Source organism: Nannobrachium achirus, assembly GCF_963921795.1.
Source record: "Nannobrachium achirus genome assembly, chromosome: 3".
Classification (NCBI taxonomy): Eukaryota; Metazoa; Chordata; class Actinopteri; order Myctophiformes; family Myctophidae; genus Nannobrachium; species Nannobrachium achirus.
The window spans coordinates 71,515,661-71,538,143 of record NC_137812.1 but is presented as its reverse complement, the minus strand read 5'-3'; the positions used below and the strand labels follow the sequence as shown (position 1 = coordinate 71,538,143).

General features: G+C 41.2%; 1 protein-coding gene across 1 annotated transcript; it reads right to left on the bottom strand.

The window, feature by feature from the left end:
* Positions 1-11,510: 11,510 nt before the first annotated feature.
* Positions 11,511-22,214, bottom strand: LOC308282423 (uncharacterized protein). Its single transcript, XM_080722768.1, has 11 exons — positions 22,078-22,214; positions 20,748-20,822; positions 19,727-19,857; positions 16,244-16,456; positions 15,682-15,824; positions 15,216-15,300; positions 14,962-15,121; positions 14,370-14,560; positions 13,955-14,096; positions 13,492-13,619; positions 11,511-13,056 (listed from the first exon to the last, which is right to left on the bottom strand). Exons 2-11 carry the CDS (start codon positions 20,812-20,814, stop codon positions 12,748-12,750), a joined length of 1,569 nt encoding a protein of 522 aa, XP_080578894.1. The 5' UTR covers positions 20,815-20,822; positions 22,078-22,214; the 3' UTR covers positions 11,511-12,747.
* Positions 22,215-22,483: the final 269 nt, after the last annotated feature.

Below are 22,483 nucleotides of genomic sequence, written 5' to 3'. Positions count from 1 at the left end.
CCACAGGAACCACACCGGTCTTGACAGTCTTGACAGCTTGACAGCGCAGCAGTGAGTTGGATGCAATCTTACCTGGTGGGGAGGGAACAGGTGGTGGAGATTAACGGTACCCTGTCCCCCCCCCTCCCAGTAAGCTGTGGTGTTCCTCAAGGTAGCATACTGGGACCTCTGTTGTTCCTAATATACGTGAACGACATGGCATCTGCTTGCGACTGCAACCTGTTCCTGTTCGCGGATGACTCGGCTCTCCTAGTCTCGGGCAAGGACCACTTGCAGGTTGAGAAGACTCTTAACTCTGAACTAAGTAAGATCTGCACATGGCTTAATGACAACAAATTATCAATTCACCTGGGAAAAACGGAGTCCATCCTCTTTGGATCAAATCATAACCTCAAAAAAGTAGAGAACTTCACAATCAAAGTGGGTGACAAGGTCATAACACGAAAAAACGAAATCTCTTACTTAGGATGCATCCTTGAAGCTAATCTTTCCAGTGAAAAGATGACTTCTAAAGTAATAAATAAAATCAACCAACGAACTCGTTTCCTACAGAGGATCGCCCCGATGGTCAATTTCAACACACTGAAGACCATAGCTGGTGCAATAATCCAGCCCCTCTTTGACTACGGAGTCCACGTATGGTATCGTGACGCACCACAAGCCCTGAAAACTAAACTCCAAACAGCCCAAAATAAACTAATTAGGGTCCTGCTTGGCCTTCCCTATCAGACTCACCTCACCGCTACTCACCAGCTAAGAGTGGGGTGGCTCAGAGTAGATGACAGAGTACAGCAACTTGCAATGGGCCTGGTGTACAAGATACACTACACCACTATGATACCCAAGTACCTATCAAAATACTTTATAAACATTAAGGATGTCCATAATTACAACACCAGAGGCAGCACCACAGATCACTTTCAACCCAGAGTCAAAACCAACAAAGGGTCAAACTCTTTTTTCTGCTATACCACCAAAATGTAGAAAGCCTTACCGAAGGCCATAAAGGAGTGTGGATCACTAGCATCTTTTAAAATTGCACTGAAAAACCACTTACAGGCAGCAGCCGTTCGCAACTGGTAAAAATGAACCTAGCCCAACCCTACCCTCCCCTGCCCCTTCTTTGTATATACTGTTTGTTTTAGACTTACTGTCTGTAACTGTCGCCGCTACAGGTTGCCAAGTTCATAATTGTTGTTATTTTCCAAGTTCATACAGTAATTAAGAAGTTTAAAAGGTCAAGTTCATAAGAAGGTTAAAAGGTCATGTTTATGTACAGTATTTCATGTTGTTTAAGTCAAGTTGTTGTAATGCTTTTATTTTGAAGGTTCTAAGTCAGTTTCATGTGTCTCGTTTGGTCTGTTCTCAATACACTTCAAAGGGTTTACACAGGACTTTTGCATCAGGCAATTAAGCACTCAAGCCACAAGCAGCAAGAGAGAAGCAGCAAGGTGCAGGAGCTCTGTGCTCTGTTCATTCTGTCACAAGAGACTGTCTGAAAGTTTATAGTTACAAGAAAGTTAAGGGTTATAAGGACCTGAAGACTAAGTGAATGGGTCATAAGGACCTGAAGATCAAGTATTCCCTTTTTGTGTTGCACGCAGCCAACGAGGTATTTGTTTGTTTGTAATTTGTTTGTATTTTACATGCTGTGCATGGTGTACTGTATATGATTGTGACGTGTCTGTTTTATGTTTATTGTTTAGTTTTCACGGTGAGTTGGAGGACCAAGCCTTCAATAAATCAGTATCAAGGAAACTGTGTCTGTCCGTGCCTAAAGGGAGTTACAGTGAAAACTCGCACTGTTCAACGACGCAGTGTACAACGACAGTCGGCAAGATCAAAGCACCAGGCCAGCTGCACGGAGCCTCCTCATCAAGTCTGCCAGAGGAGCAGCCCAGGCCAGCTGCACGGAGCCTCGTCATCAAGCGCCCCCCCCCCCCCCCCCCCCCCCTTCTCTTTTCCCCACTCACACACAGTCACTCATACAGAAGAGACAAGGTAATCTGAACGTTTACAGAACAAGCAATAAAGACTGGACACTTAAATCAGTGACAGTGATAAAAGAAGAAGACTTTGAAGATACAGTGGATGTGTGGTAAACGTTTTTTGGACTGATCTGCTTTAATAATTTAATTGAATTTCATCATTATAAGAGACATTTAAGTGAAAAGTTAAAATAGGAACTAAAGTACAAGTTAAAAAAGGACATTTCTCATTTCATGTGATGATAATAATGTGCCAAGTTAAAAACGTTTTGGGTTTAAAATAAGTGAAGCACTATTTCATTTGATATTGAAGCTATCTGGTTAACTGCCATTGATATTTGAGTTTTGAAGTGATTTAAAGTGCCTACAGTGCATTAAGTGTTTTGAAGCCCACGTTTAAAGGTTGAATCTAAGATTTTTGATTTGATTGAGATTTGAAGTATTTACATTTAAGGGATATTTGCATTTGAACAAGTTCATCTATTTACGTAAAAAGGGATCTGGAGATTTTATTTATTTTCATTTCATGACTATTTTCTGTTTGGGACAATTTAAAAGGTTTATTTACAAAGTGAGTTCATTTGATTGCTGTTTAAAATGTCACAACAAGGTGATCATACTGTACAGGTTAGGGACAGTATTAGGGACAGCGGAGATGAACAACCACAACCGGAAGAAGTGACTGGTGCTGAAAAGCCAAAAGGGCAAGATGAAGCTCAGCTGCTGAGACGAAGTGAAAGACAAAAAACCCTAACTGAGAAGGGTAAAGAAATGCAAACAAGCAAAATTAAACTTTTTCAACAAAGGTTCAATTTCATTTATGATAAATGGAGACCTCGGGCTAAATCAGCTAAACAGCTATTATCACGAACAGTGCCTGTGGAGGATCAATTGATTATCGACATCTCTGAAGAAGTCAGGCGTCTTGCTATAGATGTCACATGTGCTTACGAAGAATTACGCCAAGTCTCAACTCCCGAGCAGGAGATACGACGAAAAGTAGATCTGTGTGTACAGATCTCTGACTGCATTCTCTCCCGAGCTAGGAGTAGGCTGGATGGAAATATTACAGAAAAAGAGCTAGAATGGCCAGAAGCAGGCTCTCTCTTTGACTCAAGCGTAAGCTCTCTTGCTTCTATCTTGAAAAGCAACTCGGTGCACACCACCAGGACTACTGTAAAACGACAAGAAGCTGTCGCTGACGCTGCTGCAAACCAAGCTGTTCTAAAAGTGCTACAAGAGCAAGAGAGAGAACAATTGGAATTAGACCTCCTTGAGGTAGAAGCTGGAAAGAAGCTAGCTGAACAAGAAGCAGCAGCAAGGAAGCGTCGCTTACAACAAGAAGAAAGTCGTTTACAACAAGAGGAAGAAGAAGCTCAACTTAAAGCTAAACTACAAGAAGAGCAGTTAGCTCTACAAAAAACACTGGATGAAAAACGGAGAAAGATAAAGCATTTGGAGACAGTGAAAAGTCTTAATGCAGCACAAGCGAGAATCCTGGTGTATGATCATGGGAGTGACAAAAAAGAACAAAGTGACATACTACAAGGACATGTGCCTGTAGCAGGTAACCAAGTACCTGCTCCCACAAATCCTCTGTCCATACATGGGTCTTTCGTACCACAAGCGGTAGCAGGTAACCAAGTACCTGCTCCCACTAGTCCTCTGCCCATGCATATGTCTTCTGTACCTCAAGCTGTGACCAACTCCAATGACAGTACAGCAGAGCTCGTTAAGATGCTAGCAGGTGCTTTAAGTGCCAACAGAATCCCAATTCCTGAACCGCCAATATTCAGTGGGGATCCATTAAAGTATACTGACTGGAAACTGTCATTTGAAATATTGATAGATCAGAAGAACATACAAGAGGATGAGAAGATCTACTACCTACGAAGATATGTGGGAGGTCAAGCTAAGAAAGCACTTGACGGCTACTTCCTGCTCGGAACCAAATCTGCCTATGTTGCAGCATGGAAGATTCTAGAGGAGAGATATGGAAATCCGTTCACAATTGCTAAGGCATACAGAGACAAGCTCCAAGCATGGCCTAAGATAGGGCCTAAGGACAGCTTTGAGCTCAGAGAGTTCACAGATTTTCTCCGTAGTTGTGAGGCTGCCATGGTCCACATCAAAGAATTGGAAATACTAAATGACTGTATTGAGAACAGGAATATCCTTACTAAGCTACCAGATTGGCTCACAGCAAGCTGGAATCGAAAAGTTATTGAAATGAAAGACGTGACTAATCAATTTCCCTCTTTCAGCCATTTTGTCAGGTTTCTAACTAAGGAAGCAAGAATTGTCTGTGACCCTGTCACTTCAGTGCAGTCACTGAAACAATTTGAGGCTGACAAACCAAAGCCACAAAGACAACGTTTTGAAGCCAAGTCATTGAACACAAGTTCAAATGAAGAGACACTGACCACAAGCTCCAACAACAAAGCTGTCATAAAGTGCATTCTCTGTGACAAGACAGGGCATGAGTTGCTTAAATGCAGAAGGTTCATGGAGAAAGAGATGTCAGACAGAATCAAGTTTGTGAAAGCCGAGAGACTATGCTTTGGTTGCCTCAAGTATGGTCACCAATCAAAAAGTTGCAACAATAGGAGTGTCTGCGACACTTGCCAAAGGAAGCATCCTACTTGTCTGCATGAAGAGCGAGTCAAAGAAGACCAAAGCTCACCACAAGTTAAGCCAAGTACAAGTCAAGAAAATCGACAATCATCATCAGAAGAAGAAACCACAGATGTTGTTTCAAATAGAGTAATACTTCACGAAGCAAAGGTACAAACAGCTGCAATAATTCCAGTCTGGCTTTCATCCACAACTCAACCAGCGCGAGAAATACTTGTATATGCTCTGTTGGACTCCCAAAGCAACGCAACCTTTGTACTGAGTGACATAGCGGAGAAGTTGGAAGCAGACAAAGAACAAGTTAAGCTCAAGCTCTCGACTATGACTGCAGGAAGTACAGTCATAAGCTCCCAAATAGTAAGCAATCTAAGAGTCAGAGGCTTTTACTCTTGGAAAGGAATCACCTTACCACCAGTCTACACTCGTGGTTTTATTCCAGCCAACAGAACTCACATACCAACAAGTGAAACTGCAAGAGCTTGGCCCCATCTAGAGCATCTCCAAGATGAGATACCACCTCTGAAGGACTGTCCAGTAGGTCTGCTCCTTGGGTACAACTGCTCACAAGCCCTGATACCAAGGGAAGTTGTGTCTGGTAGCAACAACCAGCCTTATGCGCAGCGTACAGACCTTGGATGGAGTATTGTTGGTCAAGGGAATCCATGTGAAGACAAAAAAGATCTCAAGCTACCTGGCGGAGAACGCAAGGTGGGAGAGATCAAGAAAGAGGTTCTTGTGTGTAGCACTAAAGCAAAAGAAGGCAAAGAAGATAAAGGTGTGAAACAAAGAACCAATGAAAGAGCAAGCTTAAAAGAAAGAAAAGAAGAACTTGCTAATGTCAAGAAAGATATTACCAAGACTAAAGACAGCAAGATGTGCAAGTTGAATCCATTCTTGGATGAAGAAGGAACACACACAAAGCATCCAATGTTGGAGAACAGCCACAAGGAACCAGGACGAAAGCATTGCGAGAAAAGAAAGAACTTGGAGGTCCATCCAGAAGAGGATCTGGCACCATCCAACCAACAGAAGTTGGACTGCATCACTGATGTCCAAGCAGGGTCAGATGATAGGGAAAAGAGAATACAAGACTTAATAATACAAGAGTTGCGTAAAGATATGACATATGATTATATGGGAAACCCTGTATTTAAAAAGGTGTACTCAGACAACCCTGGATAAAAAAGGTGTTTTTTCCTGCTTAAAGCAGACGAAGATGGTTAATGTTTTGCCTGCAATTTCATGGTAAATGTTTAAGTAAAAGATTGCATTTTTGAAGTTAAAAAGGTTAAAAAGAAATCCCACATTAAGGTTTGTGTGATTTGGTGGGAGTGTAACTGTCGCCGCTACAGGTTGCCAAGTTCATAATTGTTGTTATTTTCCAAGTTCATACAGTAATTAAGAAGTTTAAAAGGTCAAGTTCATAAGAAGGTTAAAAGGTCATGTTTATGTACAGTATTTCATGTTGTTTAAGTCAAGTTGTTGTAATGCTTTTATTTTGAAGGTTCTAAGTCAGTTTCATGTGTCTCGTTTGGTCTGTTCTCACTACACTTCAAAGGGTTTACACAGGACTTTTGCATCAGGCAATTAAGCACTCAAGCCACAAGCAGCAAGAGAGAAGCAGCAAGGTGCAGGAGCTCTGTGCTCTGTTCATTCTGTCACAAGAGACTGTCTGAAAGTTTATAGTTACAAGAAAGTTAAGGGTTATAAGGACCTGAAGACTAAGTGAATGGGTCATAAGGACCTGAAGATCAAGTATTCCCTTTTTGTGTTGCACGCAGCCAACGAGGTATTTGTTTGTTTGTAATTTGTTTGTATTTTACATGCTGTGCATGGTGTACTGTATATGATTGTGACGTGTCTGTTTTATGTTTATTGTTTAGTTTTCACGGTGAGTTGGAGGACCAAGCCTTCAATAAATCAGTATCAAGGAAACTGTGTCTGTCCGTGCCTAAAGGGAGTTACACTGTCTTCTTTTTTGTTTTTCTTTACATATCTACTGCATAGTACTGTGTTCTATTTGTCTGTCATTCAATGTTATATGAGATACTTAAATGGTTTCCAGTGGAAATAAGCTTAGTCTTTTCATGGATCTCCTTTTAGTAGACCTTGTACCAGTGAACTGTACCGTCATGAAACTGTACCTTTTCCTATGCAAACTCCTAATAAAGTCTTCAATCAATCAAAAAAACACTTTAAGTATCTCATATAACATCGAAAGACAGACGGATAGAACATAGTGAGCTTGTATATCTGCTATTTTTCTGCTATTTTTCTGCTATTTCTGCTATCTGCTATGTTTATGAATAGGCTACTTGCAATGTTTCTGTATAGATGTATACTATAGGCCTACATTATATACTAAAATCTACTAAAGTCTAAAATGACACAAGATGCTTTCCCAGTTTTGATGGGCTATAACCACATGAACCCCAGTATAGGGGCATGTTGGAGTTTGCAAACATTCTGCTAAAATAGCAGATCTATTAGCACATCACACTGAAAAATTAAAAGGTTTGAGAACCACTGGTGTAAATTAATACAATGGACAAAACTGTATAATAGTAGTTATTAATCCAAGTAAATGAGTTACTACTACCAGTAAGTATTTTTGCACTACACCCATGCTACACCCCCCTCATATTTTTTGAACCTTTAGTGCTGTTCGGGTCATTTTGACCCGGAAGCACAGATGCACAGAAATACACAGTATTATGCCAAAACACAGACACACAGTCACCCCCACTTCTAACACCCCCCTTCCGAAGCCCCATTCCAAACCCCCCCCCCCCCTCCCCACACCTAACCCCCCCCTCCCCTGATGCACAGAAATACAAGGAATCATGTACAAACACAGATACACAATCAACCCGTAACTCCTTCCACCCCTCCCCTCTCAACCCCCCTCACCTCACCCTTACCCCTTCCCCTCCAAACCCCCCAACCCAACCCTAGAAAGTCGAGGCTTATTTCCACAGGAACCACACTTTAAGTATCTCATATAACATCGAAAGACAGACGGATAGAACATAGTGAGCTTGTATATCTGCTATTTTTCTGCTATTTTTCTGCTATTGATGATGTCCTGTTCTTGTACCACAAGTATTCAATTAATGCTAAATGCCTAAACTGTAATGGTCATGTTAAAAAAAAAGAAAAAAAAAAAGTTCATAAAAATATTGTCTGATTTTCATTTTTTCCTATAAGCATGAGCAATATTGCCCAGTATTAAATAAAGTATTTTTTTCTGAAAAGTACAAAATGCCCCTAAAGTAACAAATGAAGTTGTCAGCACAAGTAAACAGACACATTCATAAGGGTGTGAAGTGAAGTGTGGTTTATAATTTACACCATCATGCAAGTCACACTTTAAACTGTCAGTTTGCTACAGTAGGTTCTGCTGACAGGCCTCATCTATTCATTATTATTCATTATTTTATTACTAATTATGTACGCTTTTTCTAAATATTGATTCAATATTCTGTTTTGTTTTGTAAAAATGCTTTGCTAATAATATGTTTAATTCATTATTAAGCATTATTAAGCTCATTTCACTGACCATGTCTTGGTCACTGAATTTGCATATCTGGCAGAAATTGTTTGTGATCTGAACAGAATTAGGAAGTTTCACTTCCTCAAATACAATTTGACACTTGCTTCGGCCTACACCCCCCTGTGTGTGTGTGTGTGTGTGTGTGTGTGTGTGTGTGTGTGTGTGTGTGTGTGTGTGTGTGTGTGTGTGTGTGTGTGTGTGTGTGTGTGTGTGTGTGTGTGTGTGTGTGTGTGTGTGTGTTGTTTGTGTGTTTGTGTGTGTGGAATAGACAGTTTACCACAGAATGTACAGTAATATGTGAGAATTGAGGAAGTAACAAACATACTTTTCTTCTTAAGAAGTACATGTGGTCAGCTGACACAGTTAAAACCGTAACCAATGGCAACAGGCATTTAGCAAAATAAGTATGCTCCGGTTTACAAGGTAGGGCCTGGGGAACTCTAGGGGTCCTTGAGGTGGTTCCAGGGGGTCCCCAGTTAACCCTTAAGTGCTGTTCGGGTCATTTTGACCCGTTTTACATTTTCATTTGAAAAAAAAAAGGTAGAAGTTAAAATGTTTTCCACCTGAAACTCACTGGCCTTAAAGATTATTTTTCATTTGGGAAAAAAAAGGTAGAAGTTAAAAATGTTTCCACCTGAAACTCACTGGCCTTAAAGATTCTTCTGAGATGAACATGCAAAAAAAATATTTTTGCACTACACCCATGCTACACCCCCCTCATATTTTCATATTTTTTGAACCTTTAGTGCTGTTCGGATCATTTTGACCCGGAAGCATAGATGAACAGAAATACACAGTATTATGCCAGAACACAGACACACAGTCACCCCCACTTCTAACACCCCCCTTTCCGAAGCCCCATTCCAACCATAACAATGACTTGTCTTAGGGCTACTCGATCTCTTGTCCAATATAGCTTTTATTTGTTGTAAATATAGTCATAGTTTTAGACATCTTAGAATAGTTTTTTTATTTAATTTTGTGAAAAAAGGTAGTCGAATGAAACATATTTGTCAAAGTTTTAGTGGAGTAAATGAACACTGCTTCAAACAATAATGCAATAAATTGATTGTGATACTGATGATGACAGCACTGCAATACTGATGATGATGCAGTTTCATGGTTGAGATGCTTCCTCCTTGTCCTGTTCTCACTTCTGTCTGCTGTTGCAGAAATGATGTGTGCTTTATTCTCTGCAAGTCTCTTTCCAAGTTCCCCTTGTTCATCATCAGTGTGCAGTTGATGCTCATCAGACTCATATTGTACATACAGTATACTTACAGTACCCAAAACGTGGGAAGCGGGCGCAAATCTCTAGTAATAATAACAACTAGAAAATGTGCAATTTGTGAAATTGCAAGTGTGGTTGCCCTGTGGTTCAAATCATATTTGAGTTTTGGGAAGTGAATTTCCATTATTTTGGGGGCTATGTTTGTTTACCAGTAAGTGCTGCATCGTGTGCATTGTAATGCATTACTGGGCTGATTTGACCTATGTGGGACCAGAGCCTGCTCTCAGTGTGATAATTAGGATTACCTGGCACACCCCTTCACGTTACGAGGATTGGCATTCATCATGATAAGAACATAGTTAAGAACAATTTTGCATTCCTAAGAACGTTTCATTAATGTGACTGGACTTCACTTAGGAATTCACAATAGGAAGAAATGTAAGAACAACTTAAGAAGAAAGTTAAGAACTTATTGGTGAATGAGGCCCATTGTTTACAAAGATTCAAATGAGACTGTCATTTCTTTTTTGGTTTAGGGTTATCTTTTTATTATTATTATTATTATTATTTTTTTACACCATATATTGTTATTACATTTAGGTACTTGTTTCCATGGCGTTCATATACATTTCCCAGAGCTGGACAAAATCGTTCTGTCTACCCCTAACCTATAGGTTAACCTCTCCAGTCCAATAGAGTTCATGAGTTCCCGATTCCACATCTTCAACTAACATAGTACGCAAGTGTAAAAAGCATTTGATTTGATTTGAAGAATGTATTAGCAGTTTGCAATAGGAAAAAGTACAGTTTCATGACAGCACAAATCACTGGTACAAGGTCAACTAAAAGGAGATCCTAGAAAGCCTTACGGCTTATTTACACAGGAACCACTTCATAGTACTTTACCTAGGATAACATCAATTTCAAAAGCAGAAAAAGGAAAAGGGGTGTGGAAGCATGGGGGATTCGTAGCAGCCGCCTGAAGGTGACTTTTCATACCAATTTAGAAGGAGGCTAGGGATTTGCACTCCTTTAAAGTTATGTAACTTTTTTTATAAAACAAATCTTAAAATTGTCCTAACTGTTAAATCGCTAAAGTTTTAGAACACCCACTCCGTTATTTTCAGCTTCTAAAGCCTTTTCTCTTTATATGTTTTCTATGAGCCGTGAGGGGGGTAGAATTTCGTGGAAAAATTACGTCATCTGCATCATCTGTATACGTTGTGTATACGTTGGCCAATCACATCGCGGATCATACACACATGATACACTACCGGCCAATCACAGCGTATCTGCCGTATCTTCAGGAAGTAGCTTCCCTCAGCTACAGTGTTTACCATGGTGAAGGATTCTTAACACCTTAATCCCCAAATCCTGGCCAGAAAATTACGTTCTACCCCTCCACGGATTCGTATCGTCGCGGTGGTCCGCGGCAACTCCGGGCGAAAAACGGCCGAAAAAAGCAATACCGCTACTGACCACTAGTTTAGCAACTTACACAGTATAGCTTTAGGGCTTGCGGAAGGGCGTTCCACATGTTGGTGGTATAGCAGGAGAACGGATTAGAGCCTTATTTAGTGTTAAATCTAAATTGAACATGGTTAGTGGAGCTGCCTCTGGTGTTGTGAACGTGGACATCCTTGACATTTAGGAAGTAGTTTGTCAGGTACATAGGGATCTTGGAGGTGTAGTGTACACACAGAAAAATGCTGGGTTAAGAACAACCCAATATGGGTTGTTTCCCAACCCAACGCTGGTTAAATATTGGACCGACCCAACGCTGGGTTAATTTAACCCAACTTATTGGGTTATTTCACTCAACCCAACATTGGGTTGTTTATTGGGTTGTTCAGATAACCCAACCTGGGTTATTCATATAACCCAATTAAAGGCTACAATAACCCAACACTGTTGGGTTATTTAAACCCAACAGGTTGGGTTATTGTAATTATTACTATTATTACCTATAATGGTTGTTCCTGTTTATAATTAGTCATCAATTTAATTAAATTACATTAGTCATCAATTTAATTAAATAATTACATTATCACAATTGTGTGATACATCTTGATCAAATAATATTCACAACAACAATGTAACAATAATGATTTATTAAAATTCAAAAGTCAAAGAACACTATAAAATTCCATATCCCATAAAATCCAGATAGAATTTCCATAAAATTCCACATAACATTTCAGACAATGATGTTATACAATTAACATAATCCATGCACCACCACAGGGTGCAGAAGGCACAACTCTGTAACACTAGTGAGGCATGGGGTTGGGGGTGTATATTGCACGTACAGAAAATGCAGAGGAACCTTTTTTTTAACATACTGTAAACAACTTTTCTCAATATACAATATATTAAATGTGAGTTGCACACGTTTAAGTCTTTGGTTTAAAGTGTAAAACAACACGTATACAAAACTTTAGTGAACGTTAACCACCAAACCCGAACAACTCTGTAACACTAGTGAGGCATGGGGTTGGGGGTAGGGAAGGGCCGATATGAAAATGTCACATCATGATTGACACAAAAGAAATCTCAGTTTACAATATTATGGCAATAATCAAAATACAATAGCAGATCTACATGCTCGCAACACGATGTGTTGTGAGCTTGTAGATCGGCTATTACTTGGCAAAGACATTTGATAGTGGAGAAAAAAAAGAGACTTGTATTATAAGTACCTTCTACCAATTCTAGGGTTTAAATGGTACCAGATATGCAGCTCGGCAAATAAAGGTGAATTGATCCCAATGCATGATGGAGGACGATATTGCGAGAAATTAATCCCCATGATACGATAATCGACATCACGATAATATCGCTTATCGTTTCATCCCTAGTTGGGGGACGTGGGAGCCAAAGATCAGTCGACCATGAGAGTACATAAAGCTAATGTCAGAGGTTAATGCGACAGATCTGCCATTTTCTGATGAGCCCCCTCCCCTTTTGGTATCCTCCTCTGACACCCCAAGCATGCCGACAGCTTTACTGTTCTCCAAATACTACAATTCAAAACTTAGCTGCGCAGTTGCTCACTCCAGAGAACACCACATCTTTCTTTTAGCACATTATTGTATAAACTTCAAGTTAACTATATTGCACGTACAGAAAATGCAGAGGAACCTTTTTTTTTACATACTGTAAACAACTTTTCTCAATATACAATATATTACATGTGAGTTGCACACATGTTTAAGTCTTTGGTTTAAAGTGTAAAACAACACGTATACAAAACTTTAGTGAACGTTAACCACCAAACCCGAACATCAAGGCATCAACTTCAAAATCCCCCTCATCACCCGACTCATCTCCACCAGGCCAGTCTACTTGCAAGCAAGTATTTGAGTTTTCAGGAAATTCACTGCTGGGGCAATCGTTCCCTCGAGTTCATAAACCACACCCTGGAAGAACTGCCAAGTAGGCGCACACTGATTTGGATAGTGTAAGTCAAAGACATAAAAACTCTTGAAACAGGTATCCACAGCTGCGAGTGCAGTCTCAGTCTCAATAGCCTTGCCTGAAATCACAACGAAGGCTTGAGAGCACAGGATCCCATCAGCAAGCAGTAGAACAAACGGGTATGGCCTGGACGAGTTGGCTTGCTCCAAATACTCCACCATGTTAGTTGAGACCTATGGTGAGAAAGAAAAGAAAAAAGAAAAGATAAGTATTTCTACCTGTGCAGAGCAATTTTCATCACCTCTACTGAAGGTCTTTCAACCCCCTCCCACCCCCATCAGCTGATTTAGTAGAGCTCTATAAGAAAGAAGTGTGACACCCCTAAATCCACTCACGTGGTCTTAAACAATTTATTCTGGGGCGATGGCCAGTCTACTAATGTGTGGTCTGTGGTTTATACATCTCACGTCGCTATGGAGTAAGAACTTACAACTTGTAAAGTGCTTCATGAAATGAGTAACACTGCTAAACATTAAGCTGTGTCACTCAATCCACAAATACAATCTTTACAAGGTGTACCTTGTTGTAAAGAGGAATCAGGCTTTCCAAAAGTGTAAAAGAACAAGTGAAGTAATTTCACTATGAAAGTATTACGGTAAATGACTTACAGGCTTAACATCAATGAAGGCTCTCTTTGCTTCTTCCACACTGGCCCGGACCAATTTTCTGCCCACTTTATAAACAGGCGGAGGGAGAATGACAGGCACCAGCGCCAGGGCTACTTCTCCCCTGGCACCTGTAGGAGGACAAGTATGGGTGTCAACATAGACTTGAATGGCCTTCACCATCGCCAGCCATAGCCGTCCATAACTCTGACTCCCCTCATGCAAGTCAACTCAAATCCCATCGATATAACAATCCTCCTCTGCTATCAGCCTCTCATCCCGATGTGTTTTCATTTTGCCGTTTGCTTACTTGACTTTCTTGTGAGTAAGTCACTTTACATAAGAACTTAACTAACAAAACAAATTGTCAAGTTCTTATGAGTACCCAGAAAAGCATGATATAAAAACAAACTAATTATTAGTAGTAAGGTATTCTTTGTTAAGTTTGTTATAAAATAACTTTTACCCGGACTGATCTGTTCCTCTGGCACAGTGAGTTTCCCTTCACGTTTCGCCAGACGAATGATCTTGTCAGCGTAATGAGGAGCCCACGTTTCGAAGAGTTTAGGTGCAGCCTCTCCGTGGAGGATCGAAAAATCTAGAGCAATCTAAAAGATGGAGACAAATAGAGAAACAAGGTCATTTAGACAATATACTCACATATTCCTAGTACATAATTAAAAAGTACCATCCTGACCAAACAGTGATGACATTTTAAATAAAGGACAAAAAGATATTGAGATCATTTAGTTGACAAGAGCTATGATGGCTGAGCTCCAATACTTGAAAAGAAGCAATTATATGCACCAACTCCACTACATCTGAAAAGAAGTGGGCTTTATACAGCATGTCTCTAAACATATATTTGAGTTGTGACATACCATGCCTGGAGAAGTAAGGCGAGGGAACTCGGCCAGGACTTCGGGAATGGACTTTGAGTGGTCGGCCCGTATCCATCCTGCCCTGTGCTGGCAGGTGTCGCGCATATATGCCTCCACCTGGGCGAAGGGCTGAGAGTTATTCTTCAACCATTCTCCCATCTGCACAGCTCGCTCGTCGGATATGGTGGCTGCTGTAAAATACAAAGATCACACTGTTAGTCAAATATAAATATTACATCAGGCTATGTGACCCCAGTGATCTCTCAATGTACTATAGACTATTTTCTTATGTCACTGATATGACAGGGTTCCATAGGTTTGAAGTGATTCAAGTGTGCCAACTTCCTGGTATATAAAAGTAGCGAAATCCTCTGAGACAACATTGTTGCAATAATTTTTCACAGAAAAACACAATTAATGGAATAACAACTCTAAAAGCCAGAGCAGAATTCTGCACTGAGAATTAAAATGCAGCATTACAGGCTGCGTAACAAATGTGACACCATAAAGAATAATTTGTTGCAGAGCTGTCTGTCAGATTACAAATACCACTCTCAACCGGAAGCAAATCTAGCAGAGCCATTGCCATTACCTGGTATGACTGCTGTCCTGCTGGGACCAGCCACAGTCTCTTGTTCCCTCCGTGGCCTGGGCCCGCTCACGCTCCTCAACCGCTTCCTGATGTTACGTAGTCTTTCTTCTAGGAACCCGGTTGCTGGCACATGGTGACGCCCCTGGGTATAATATGTGGCCTGACAAGATATAAAAATAATCTCCATAAGTCCATGAGCCTAAAATGTATTTGACTAGCAAGGCATTTAGTTTTACTTCACAAAAAGTACTCACAAAACCACTGCTACTGCCATCCTTTAAGCAGGGGAATTCAATCATCAAAGCGGAGGCCAGGGCAGATTTGGTCGCTGAGGGAGGTCTGTAAAAGGCCAACAACATGTACATAATATACTATCATTAGACAATGAAACAGTCGTCATACTGTAAAAAACACTCTAAATGCCAACACGACAATTAACACTATTTGAGAGTATTGTCGTCTTAGGCCAGGAAGGAGCCCATCGCCTGTGTATGTTGTGTCAGACAGCTTGATGTACAAGTACAATCTTAGGACATAGGCCTAACGCTGGTATGCCACAGGGACTTACCCCTAATCCTACCCTTGATACTGAAAGCCAAGCAGGGAGGCATCGGTTACCATTTTGAATTTTGGTAAGACTTGGTCGGGGATCAAACTCATGACCTTTCAATGTCAGGGCAGACTTTAATTTAAACAATCATTCAGTACATTTTTACTCACGTTTCTCCACATTTTTCAATGAGGTGAGACACCAGAATCCGCACCATGGCACGTCTCTCCTTTACTGTGATCAGTTGGTCTTTGTCCAGGCTCTCAACTATAGTCCTGCCCTCAGGCACAGCAGAAAGAACAGTGCGGACAAACTGAAAGAATACAGACAAAAAGGCAAATAAACTTTCGCTGTTACTACGTGTCATCTTTTCGACACCCAACTCTAACCCTTACCCTAAACCTAACCTCCGTGGGGTGAGTAGCTAACCCTCCCGACGCTCCTTAATGATGTGGGGTGAGTCACTAAACCTCCCAACGCTCCTTTGTAGAAATGACGTTCGAAAGAGCGAGATTTCCCCGTCTTTGGGATCACTAATCTTAAAGTCTAGACCTCTATGGATGCCTCGGTTACTGTGCACATGATAGGGAAAGGGCCCTGAATCAACTGAATAGCCTGGCCCAGAATATTCCCACAGCTGAAAACAAGTAGAAATTTTATCTTTAAATAATAAAAGAAAATCCCACATGTAGTTTTAAGAAATGGTGACTTAAATCAGAGAGAATGACTTACAAATAATGGAACTGCCTGCAGAATCGTCCCTGGCATCACTGGTGCATCAGACATCACTACGTTTGGGATTGGAGTCATCTCTGGGGTTGGAGTTGCAACTGCAGTCATCTCTGGGCATGGGGCAGCAACTGTGGCAGCTGGCAAATCTGGTCTTGGGAGTGTGGCTGGTGGGCACACAGTGTGCCCAACCTGTGCATCTGTGCAACTGTTAAACTGCGTTTAAGAGTTGAACAAGCTTCAATGAAAACTTTAAAGCAGCTTTAAAGCAGCTTTAAAGCAGCTCCCCACCCATAGTCTCCACTGAAAATCTTCACCCCCCTACCCTAGCTCTACTGAATCTTTTTCACTCCTTCAACCCCAGCTTGTACTATTCTAAAGTTCTAATGCAGGACCAATTCTTTGTGTGACTTTTTCCCCCTCCTTTTTTACATTAACCACTTGAACCCTGTTGTCCATATTCAGAGAACTTTAGCCAGAAATAGCAGATCTACAAGCTCACAACGCCTCGCACTCAGGCGATGAGCTTGTAGATCAGCTATTTTCAGCTAAAAGGTTTGTTGTAGAGGGGAAAAGGAGAAGACTAAGTACAGAGTGAAAAGTCAAGTTAATTAAGTACCGACGGTTCTAGTGGTTAAATATCTGAAAACACAAATTGACATGAATCCAAAATACACTGATGATCGTGCTGTCAAACGATGAAACTATATGGAATCTATGAAAAGGTTGCAGGGGTCCCTGCTTCATCTCTCTCTAAACTAAGGGGTCCTTGGCCTGAAAACGTTAAGACCCCTGCTCTAATGCACACAACTTCCATACGCTTGCTACTATACCTACCTACCCCTCACCCCTAAGCTTTTTACCCCCACCCACCACCATGTCAGCTGATTTATTCTAAAATATTCTATAGCGAAGGGAGATGTATAAACAGTCATCATGTTCTCTGTATGATTTCACAGCATGTAATGGATGATGATCAAGTAGTTTACTTGGATCAACAGCTGCAAAAGTCTGGGTATGGGTCACACCATATGCATACAAGTGCCGTTCAAAACCTTTTGTTTCCCACTTCTGTATAACAAACATAGTTGTTGGTGTGTTTGTCATTTGACCCAGAATTATGATGGATTTTATAAGCCCAAACTGGGGTTCACCATCTGAGTCGTAGGAGTGGAATACCGTCATGCCTGGTCTGTATTTGGTGCCCTTGAAGGTCACCCAGGCTGGCACCAAAACCTCACTGAAAACAGGAAAGTTGGTTAGATCATTTTGGATTTCTTTAAATCTGTCTATGGTGGACAGAAAGGTGCTGGGCCCTGGGCCAACCTCCGTAGTGTGACTCAACACGGAGCCAGATAGAAAATTATAACATAAGTGCATCTGATGCCGATATGCCATTGTCTTGCAAATATTGCGGAAATTGCATGTGATGTGACTGACACGTTTGAAGAAGTTGTGTTTTGCTTCAAACCGCATGCACCAAAAGTGGATCAAGGGTCCCAGTTTTCTGATTGCTTGTGGGTAGTGAACCATGAAGTGGTGCTTTGGACGCAAATGAAATTCAGGAAAAAGTTCAAGGAAGAGGGAGTGATGCTCCTCAATGATCTTGGTCAAATACAGTGTTCCAGCAACAGTAATAGAGGGAGAGAAGATGAACTCCATGCAATGTAACAAGAGTAGGAGGAGTTCCCACTCCTTGTTTCCCTCTGGGATCAGGTCACCAATCATGATGGGCAGTAGCCTAATAAGGCACCATGTTTGAGCTGCTGACTGCCGCATGGCCCCTTCAGGGTTTCTCAGATCATTCTTGCCAATAACAGAGGGCTTGTTAGCTTTGTCACAAAAGCCGTAATCAAAGCTTGTGAGTCTGTAATTTATTTGGTCAAGTGTGACATGTTTCTGTTCAATCACAGAACTCAAGATGAGCTTGACTTCATGGGGCCCTACACCTTCTAAAATGTCATGCATAATGTCTGGTGCAACATTATCAGTGACATGATAAAAAGAGAGCTTGTTGAACTCGCTGTCTCTCTTCAAACCTGTCTCTTTAAGGCATGCAAGTTCCAGATCTGCCTGATGGGTGTGTACATTACGCAGTTGTGCTGGATCTTCCAATGTCTGCTTCGCCGTGACATCTTTATGCACTCTGCACCACCGGCACATATGGTTAGCAGAGAAACTTTCTGTATAACCAAGGATGGCATTTAAGCCCAAGTTGTCCCCCACTACTTGCACAAGCGAGAACTTAACAACGCCTTTAAATGTAGGGGTGTTAACGTGGATGCCTTCTTTCTCTAGTAGCTGCAGCTCTGCAACAATGGGGCGCAGGACATCATCAAGAGTATAGGTTTTTGCATCATCGGATTTGTACACTGCACACAGGAAGTGTGACCGTAAACTGGAGAGTAGATCTGGTGGCAAGCTCTTGATGAGTAAGTAAATCAAGCCTAGCTTGTGTGTTCCAGTCTTTGACCCTAGAACATTAACCGTCTCACAGTCATCATTATAAATCAGAAGAGGAATGGAAGTCTCTTTCAGGAAGAGTGGGTGTGTTTTGCAAAACTCCCCATCAAAGACATCCTGAAGGACTCCACCATCTCTTTGCTGCCAGTCCAGCATTGCCTGCAAGATGCCAGGCATTTCAAGGACCTGTCCTAGAAGACGTGTAAGTGGAACACGTTGAAAAGTGTCAGGAACCGCGAGTTGTTTAACAGTGCCGGTGGCAGAGGCCCTTCTCTGGATGTAGGAAACATCCCCAAACCTTTCCTCAACTGGTTCAATGAAGCCTCCTGATTTGATAAAGTACTGCATCCGTTTATACTCCGTGTCTAAATCTCGGAAGGGCTCAGCACAGTCTTGGAACTCCACCATTAGTTGTTCTACCTCTGGACTTTGATTATGTCCCAAACTACTGAACACTTCCATGGTCCTTGATTGCAGTCTACCCACAAGGTCAGATATTAAACTAGAAGTCTGCTGAACAAACAAATTGATGCCAGACAATGTTTGTGAAGGCACAGACCTCAAATGAGCTAAAAAATGAGCTACCCGATCAATAACGCCCTCTGGCTCAATCTCATCCCACTCCTCAACTTCCTCTGCTGGCTGGCCTTCAACATTAAGGAACTCAGGCTGGACTGGATTTTGAGCGGGTACACTATGCACCTCCTCAACATTTTCATGCTGCTGTAAGTGTCTTCGGAAAGATCGTATGTAGTTGAATGTTCTACCGCAGCCAATTTCAGAACACTGGAAATATGTTGAGGCATGATTAACATGATGTACCGCTCGTAAATGGGTAAAAAGGCTTTTCACTTCCCCAGGAATTCGAGCTTTACATTTAAAGCAAACGTATCCCATCATTCATCTGGGTAAAATCTGTCAGTCTGTCTGAATTTTAGAAGACCCCTGCATTAGAGCTTTAGAATAGTACAAGCTGGGGTTGAAGGAGTGAAAAAGATTCAGTAGAGCTAGGGTATTTTAAATCAAGGTGAACACACTACTTACAAATTCATTATGCTTTTTAATGAATTTGAGCCTCTCTCCTATTTTGGGGATCAAGGCGGTGATCGTGGGGAGATCCAGGTACCCGAAGCTTTCCTCATCGATCGCCTCGTCTGAAAGACAGAACACAAAATATTACTACAGTGACCAGCTCTGTAGAGCTTGTGTGTTCCTTGTTATTCACGACTTGTGGCTGATGTCATAATTTAATCCAAACCTGCTATGATGAGGACCAACACACAGGTGTTAACAATACATTAATTCATTATAATGCATATGATTCAATGCAGTAGAGCTAATTAAATCCTTTTGAAACACCTGTGTTGGTCCACAACATGGCAGGTCTAGGACTAAAACTGCAACTCGTGAATAGATATTAGGGTGCCATAACAATGGCAAGGCACAAGGCTCTGTGCATGGTTGGTGTTCAGCTGCACTACTTCCCGAAAGGATACCAACTGCCACATGCGGCCAGCACCTTCATTTAATGTGGCCTGCTTGTTGATTTGATTTCACCTGCTTTAATTACTTCAGTCTATACTAGTAGCTTAATGACTTATTAAAATATTAAAGTATTAAAATTATATTGTCTGTTTTATGTCCAATGTATTTAAGTTCATAAGGTTAACCTAAGTATCATTACAAAAATCTTACTTTTCAGGATTCAAATTCAAAATTAGCAAAACTTTTAGATTTCCAATTACAAAAATAGCAGATCTACTAGCTCAAAACATGTCGAGCAATATGCATGTGGTCTGCTAGAGTGATTGAGGACATATATTTGCCCATTCCATCATCAATGTTGCCCACCCCTGTAGTAGAGAGTAAACTATAGTTCACCATTACAATTTAACCACAGATCAATCGATATTAAACACTGAGGCATTGGTAGCAAGCTACTGTACAGGGCATATAGCAGGCACATAATGATGACAGTGGCTGCCATAACACAATACCCATAAAAATGGTATAAAAAAGGTATGAAGATGCTAAATTAGCTTACCCCTGAACCTTTCTATCAGTCCAGAAAGCTGCCACTCAATCAGCTTTGACTTCACAAACTCGTCCATGGATCAACCTGAAACATAAACACAGAGTCCATTATGAACAAACATATAATACAATGAAATAAGATGCAGCAGTATAAATGTTTTAACATAACGTTAACGTTAGTTTACAACGTCGAACTGACTGAGGCTCGCGCTGATGGAGGAGGCGGAGGTGCAGCTACGCACACACACACACACACACACACACACACACACACACACACACACACACACACACACACACCCCAAATGTTAACGTTGCCAAGGTTTAAAATATGCCACTTGGTCCGTCGGCAGTTAAACTGATGCGACCGGACTTACAACACTGTTAGCTCACATGGGCTAGTTAGTACACAGTGGACTGACTAACGTTAGCTAGCTACGCTAGCTGATCGATAGCTCTGGTCCAGGCAGAGCGCTGAGCTCTGCCAGGAAGCAGGCCCACAAACAGGACCAGTAATTCCACTGTCGTATGATGGCTTGATTTCAGTACAATTAAACAAAACTAATGATTTACTCAGCTAAACAAAGATAGTTTTGAGTTGTTGTAAGTCTATTCTCCGTGGTGGGAAACCTCTCAGCACCTCACCCACTCTGTAAAACAAACTATTTTTGTCATGAAAAAAAAAAATCATCCACCTCGACTCCCGCAGAAAACGCGGAAATAATAGCCCACTCAACGGCACGGTTGAGTTGGATGCATTTTATTTCATGACACAAATAATGTATTTTATAGAGTGGGTGGGGTGCTGAGAGGTTTCCCACCGCGAAGAACAGACTTTCAACAACGTAAACCTACATTTGTTTAGGCGAGTAGTGATGTAGTTTAGTTTATTTAGACTGAAGAAGAGCCCTCGTAGAACATTGGAATTGCTGTATGTGAGCCTGCTAACTGCTTCCTGGCAGAGTACTAGCAGATTGCTAAAACCCCAGTTCACTCGATTAAGTTCCCCCTCCCGAACCATAACACTCACTTGTGATATTGCATAAAAAGACGAATTGCCGAGATAACGAACGTTGTCCTCCTAGCTATAATAACGCATTTCTCGAGTCATTTCAAGGGACAACATAGGGTGTTTGCTACATAGCTAGCCAGCTAACGTGTTAGCAATGTACTTTGGGCTGCTAACGTTAAGGAACAGTTAACTTGCTAACGTACCAACGTACCAATCGATTCCCGAAGCTGTACACAACAGTGCTTCACAAACTTACATCTTAACAACAATATGAAGCTTTATACATTAAGTCGGCTATATGGTAAACAATTGTGGGAATGTAACAAACCTTGCTTCCTTTGTAACGCCCGCGTCTCCTCACTTCAGTCGTCCGCCATTACTATTCGGTCAGGCTTGGTTGTTAGTGGGAGGTACTTGCTGAATGTCAACCCAATGTGTTGGGTAGTCCGAAATACACCAACAAATTCTATAGAAATTACAACCCAACAGCTAATAACTCCATACCCAACAGCAATACAAAAATAAATGCAAAATAAAAAATACCCAACTCCATGAAAACAACCCAATTAAACTACCCAACAGGTTTAACCCAGCCAAAACAACCCAGCATTTTTTAGTGTGTATCTTGTACACCAGGCCCATTGCAAGATGCTGCGTATACGTCATCTTCTTATTCATACTGGATTCTAGCGATCAACAGACTACTAGATTATATTCTTTTGCTGCAATTTTAT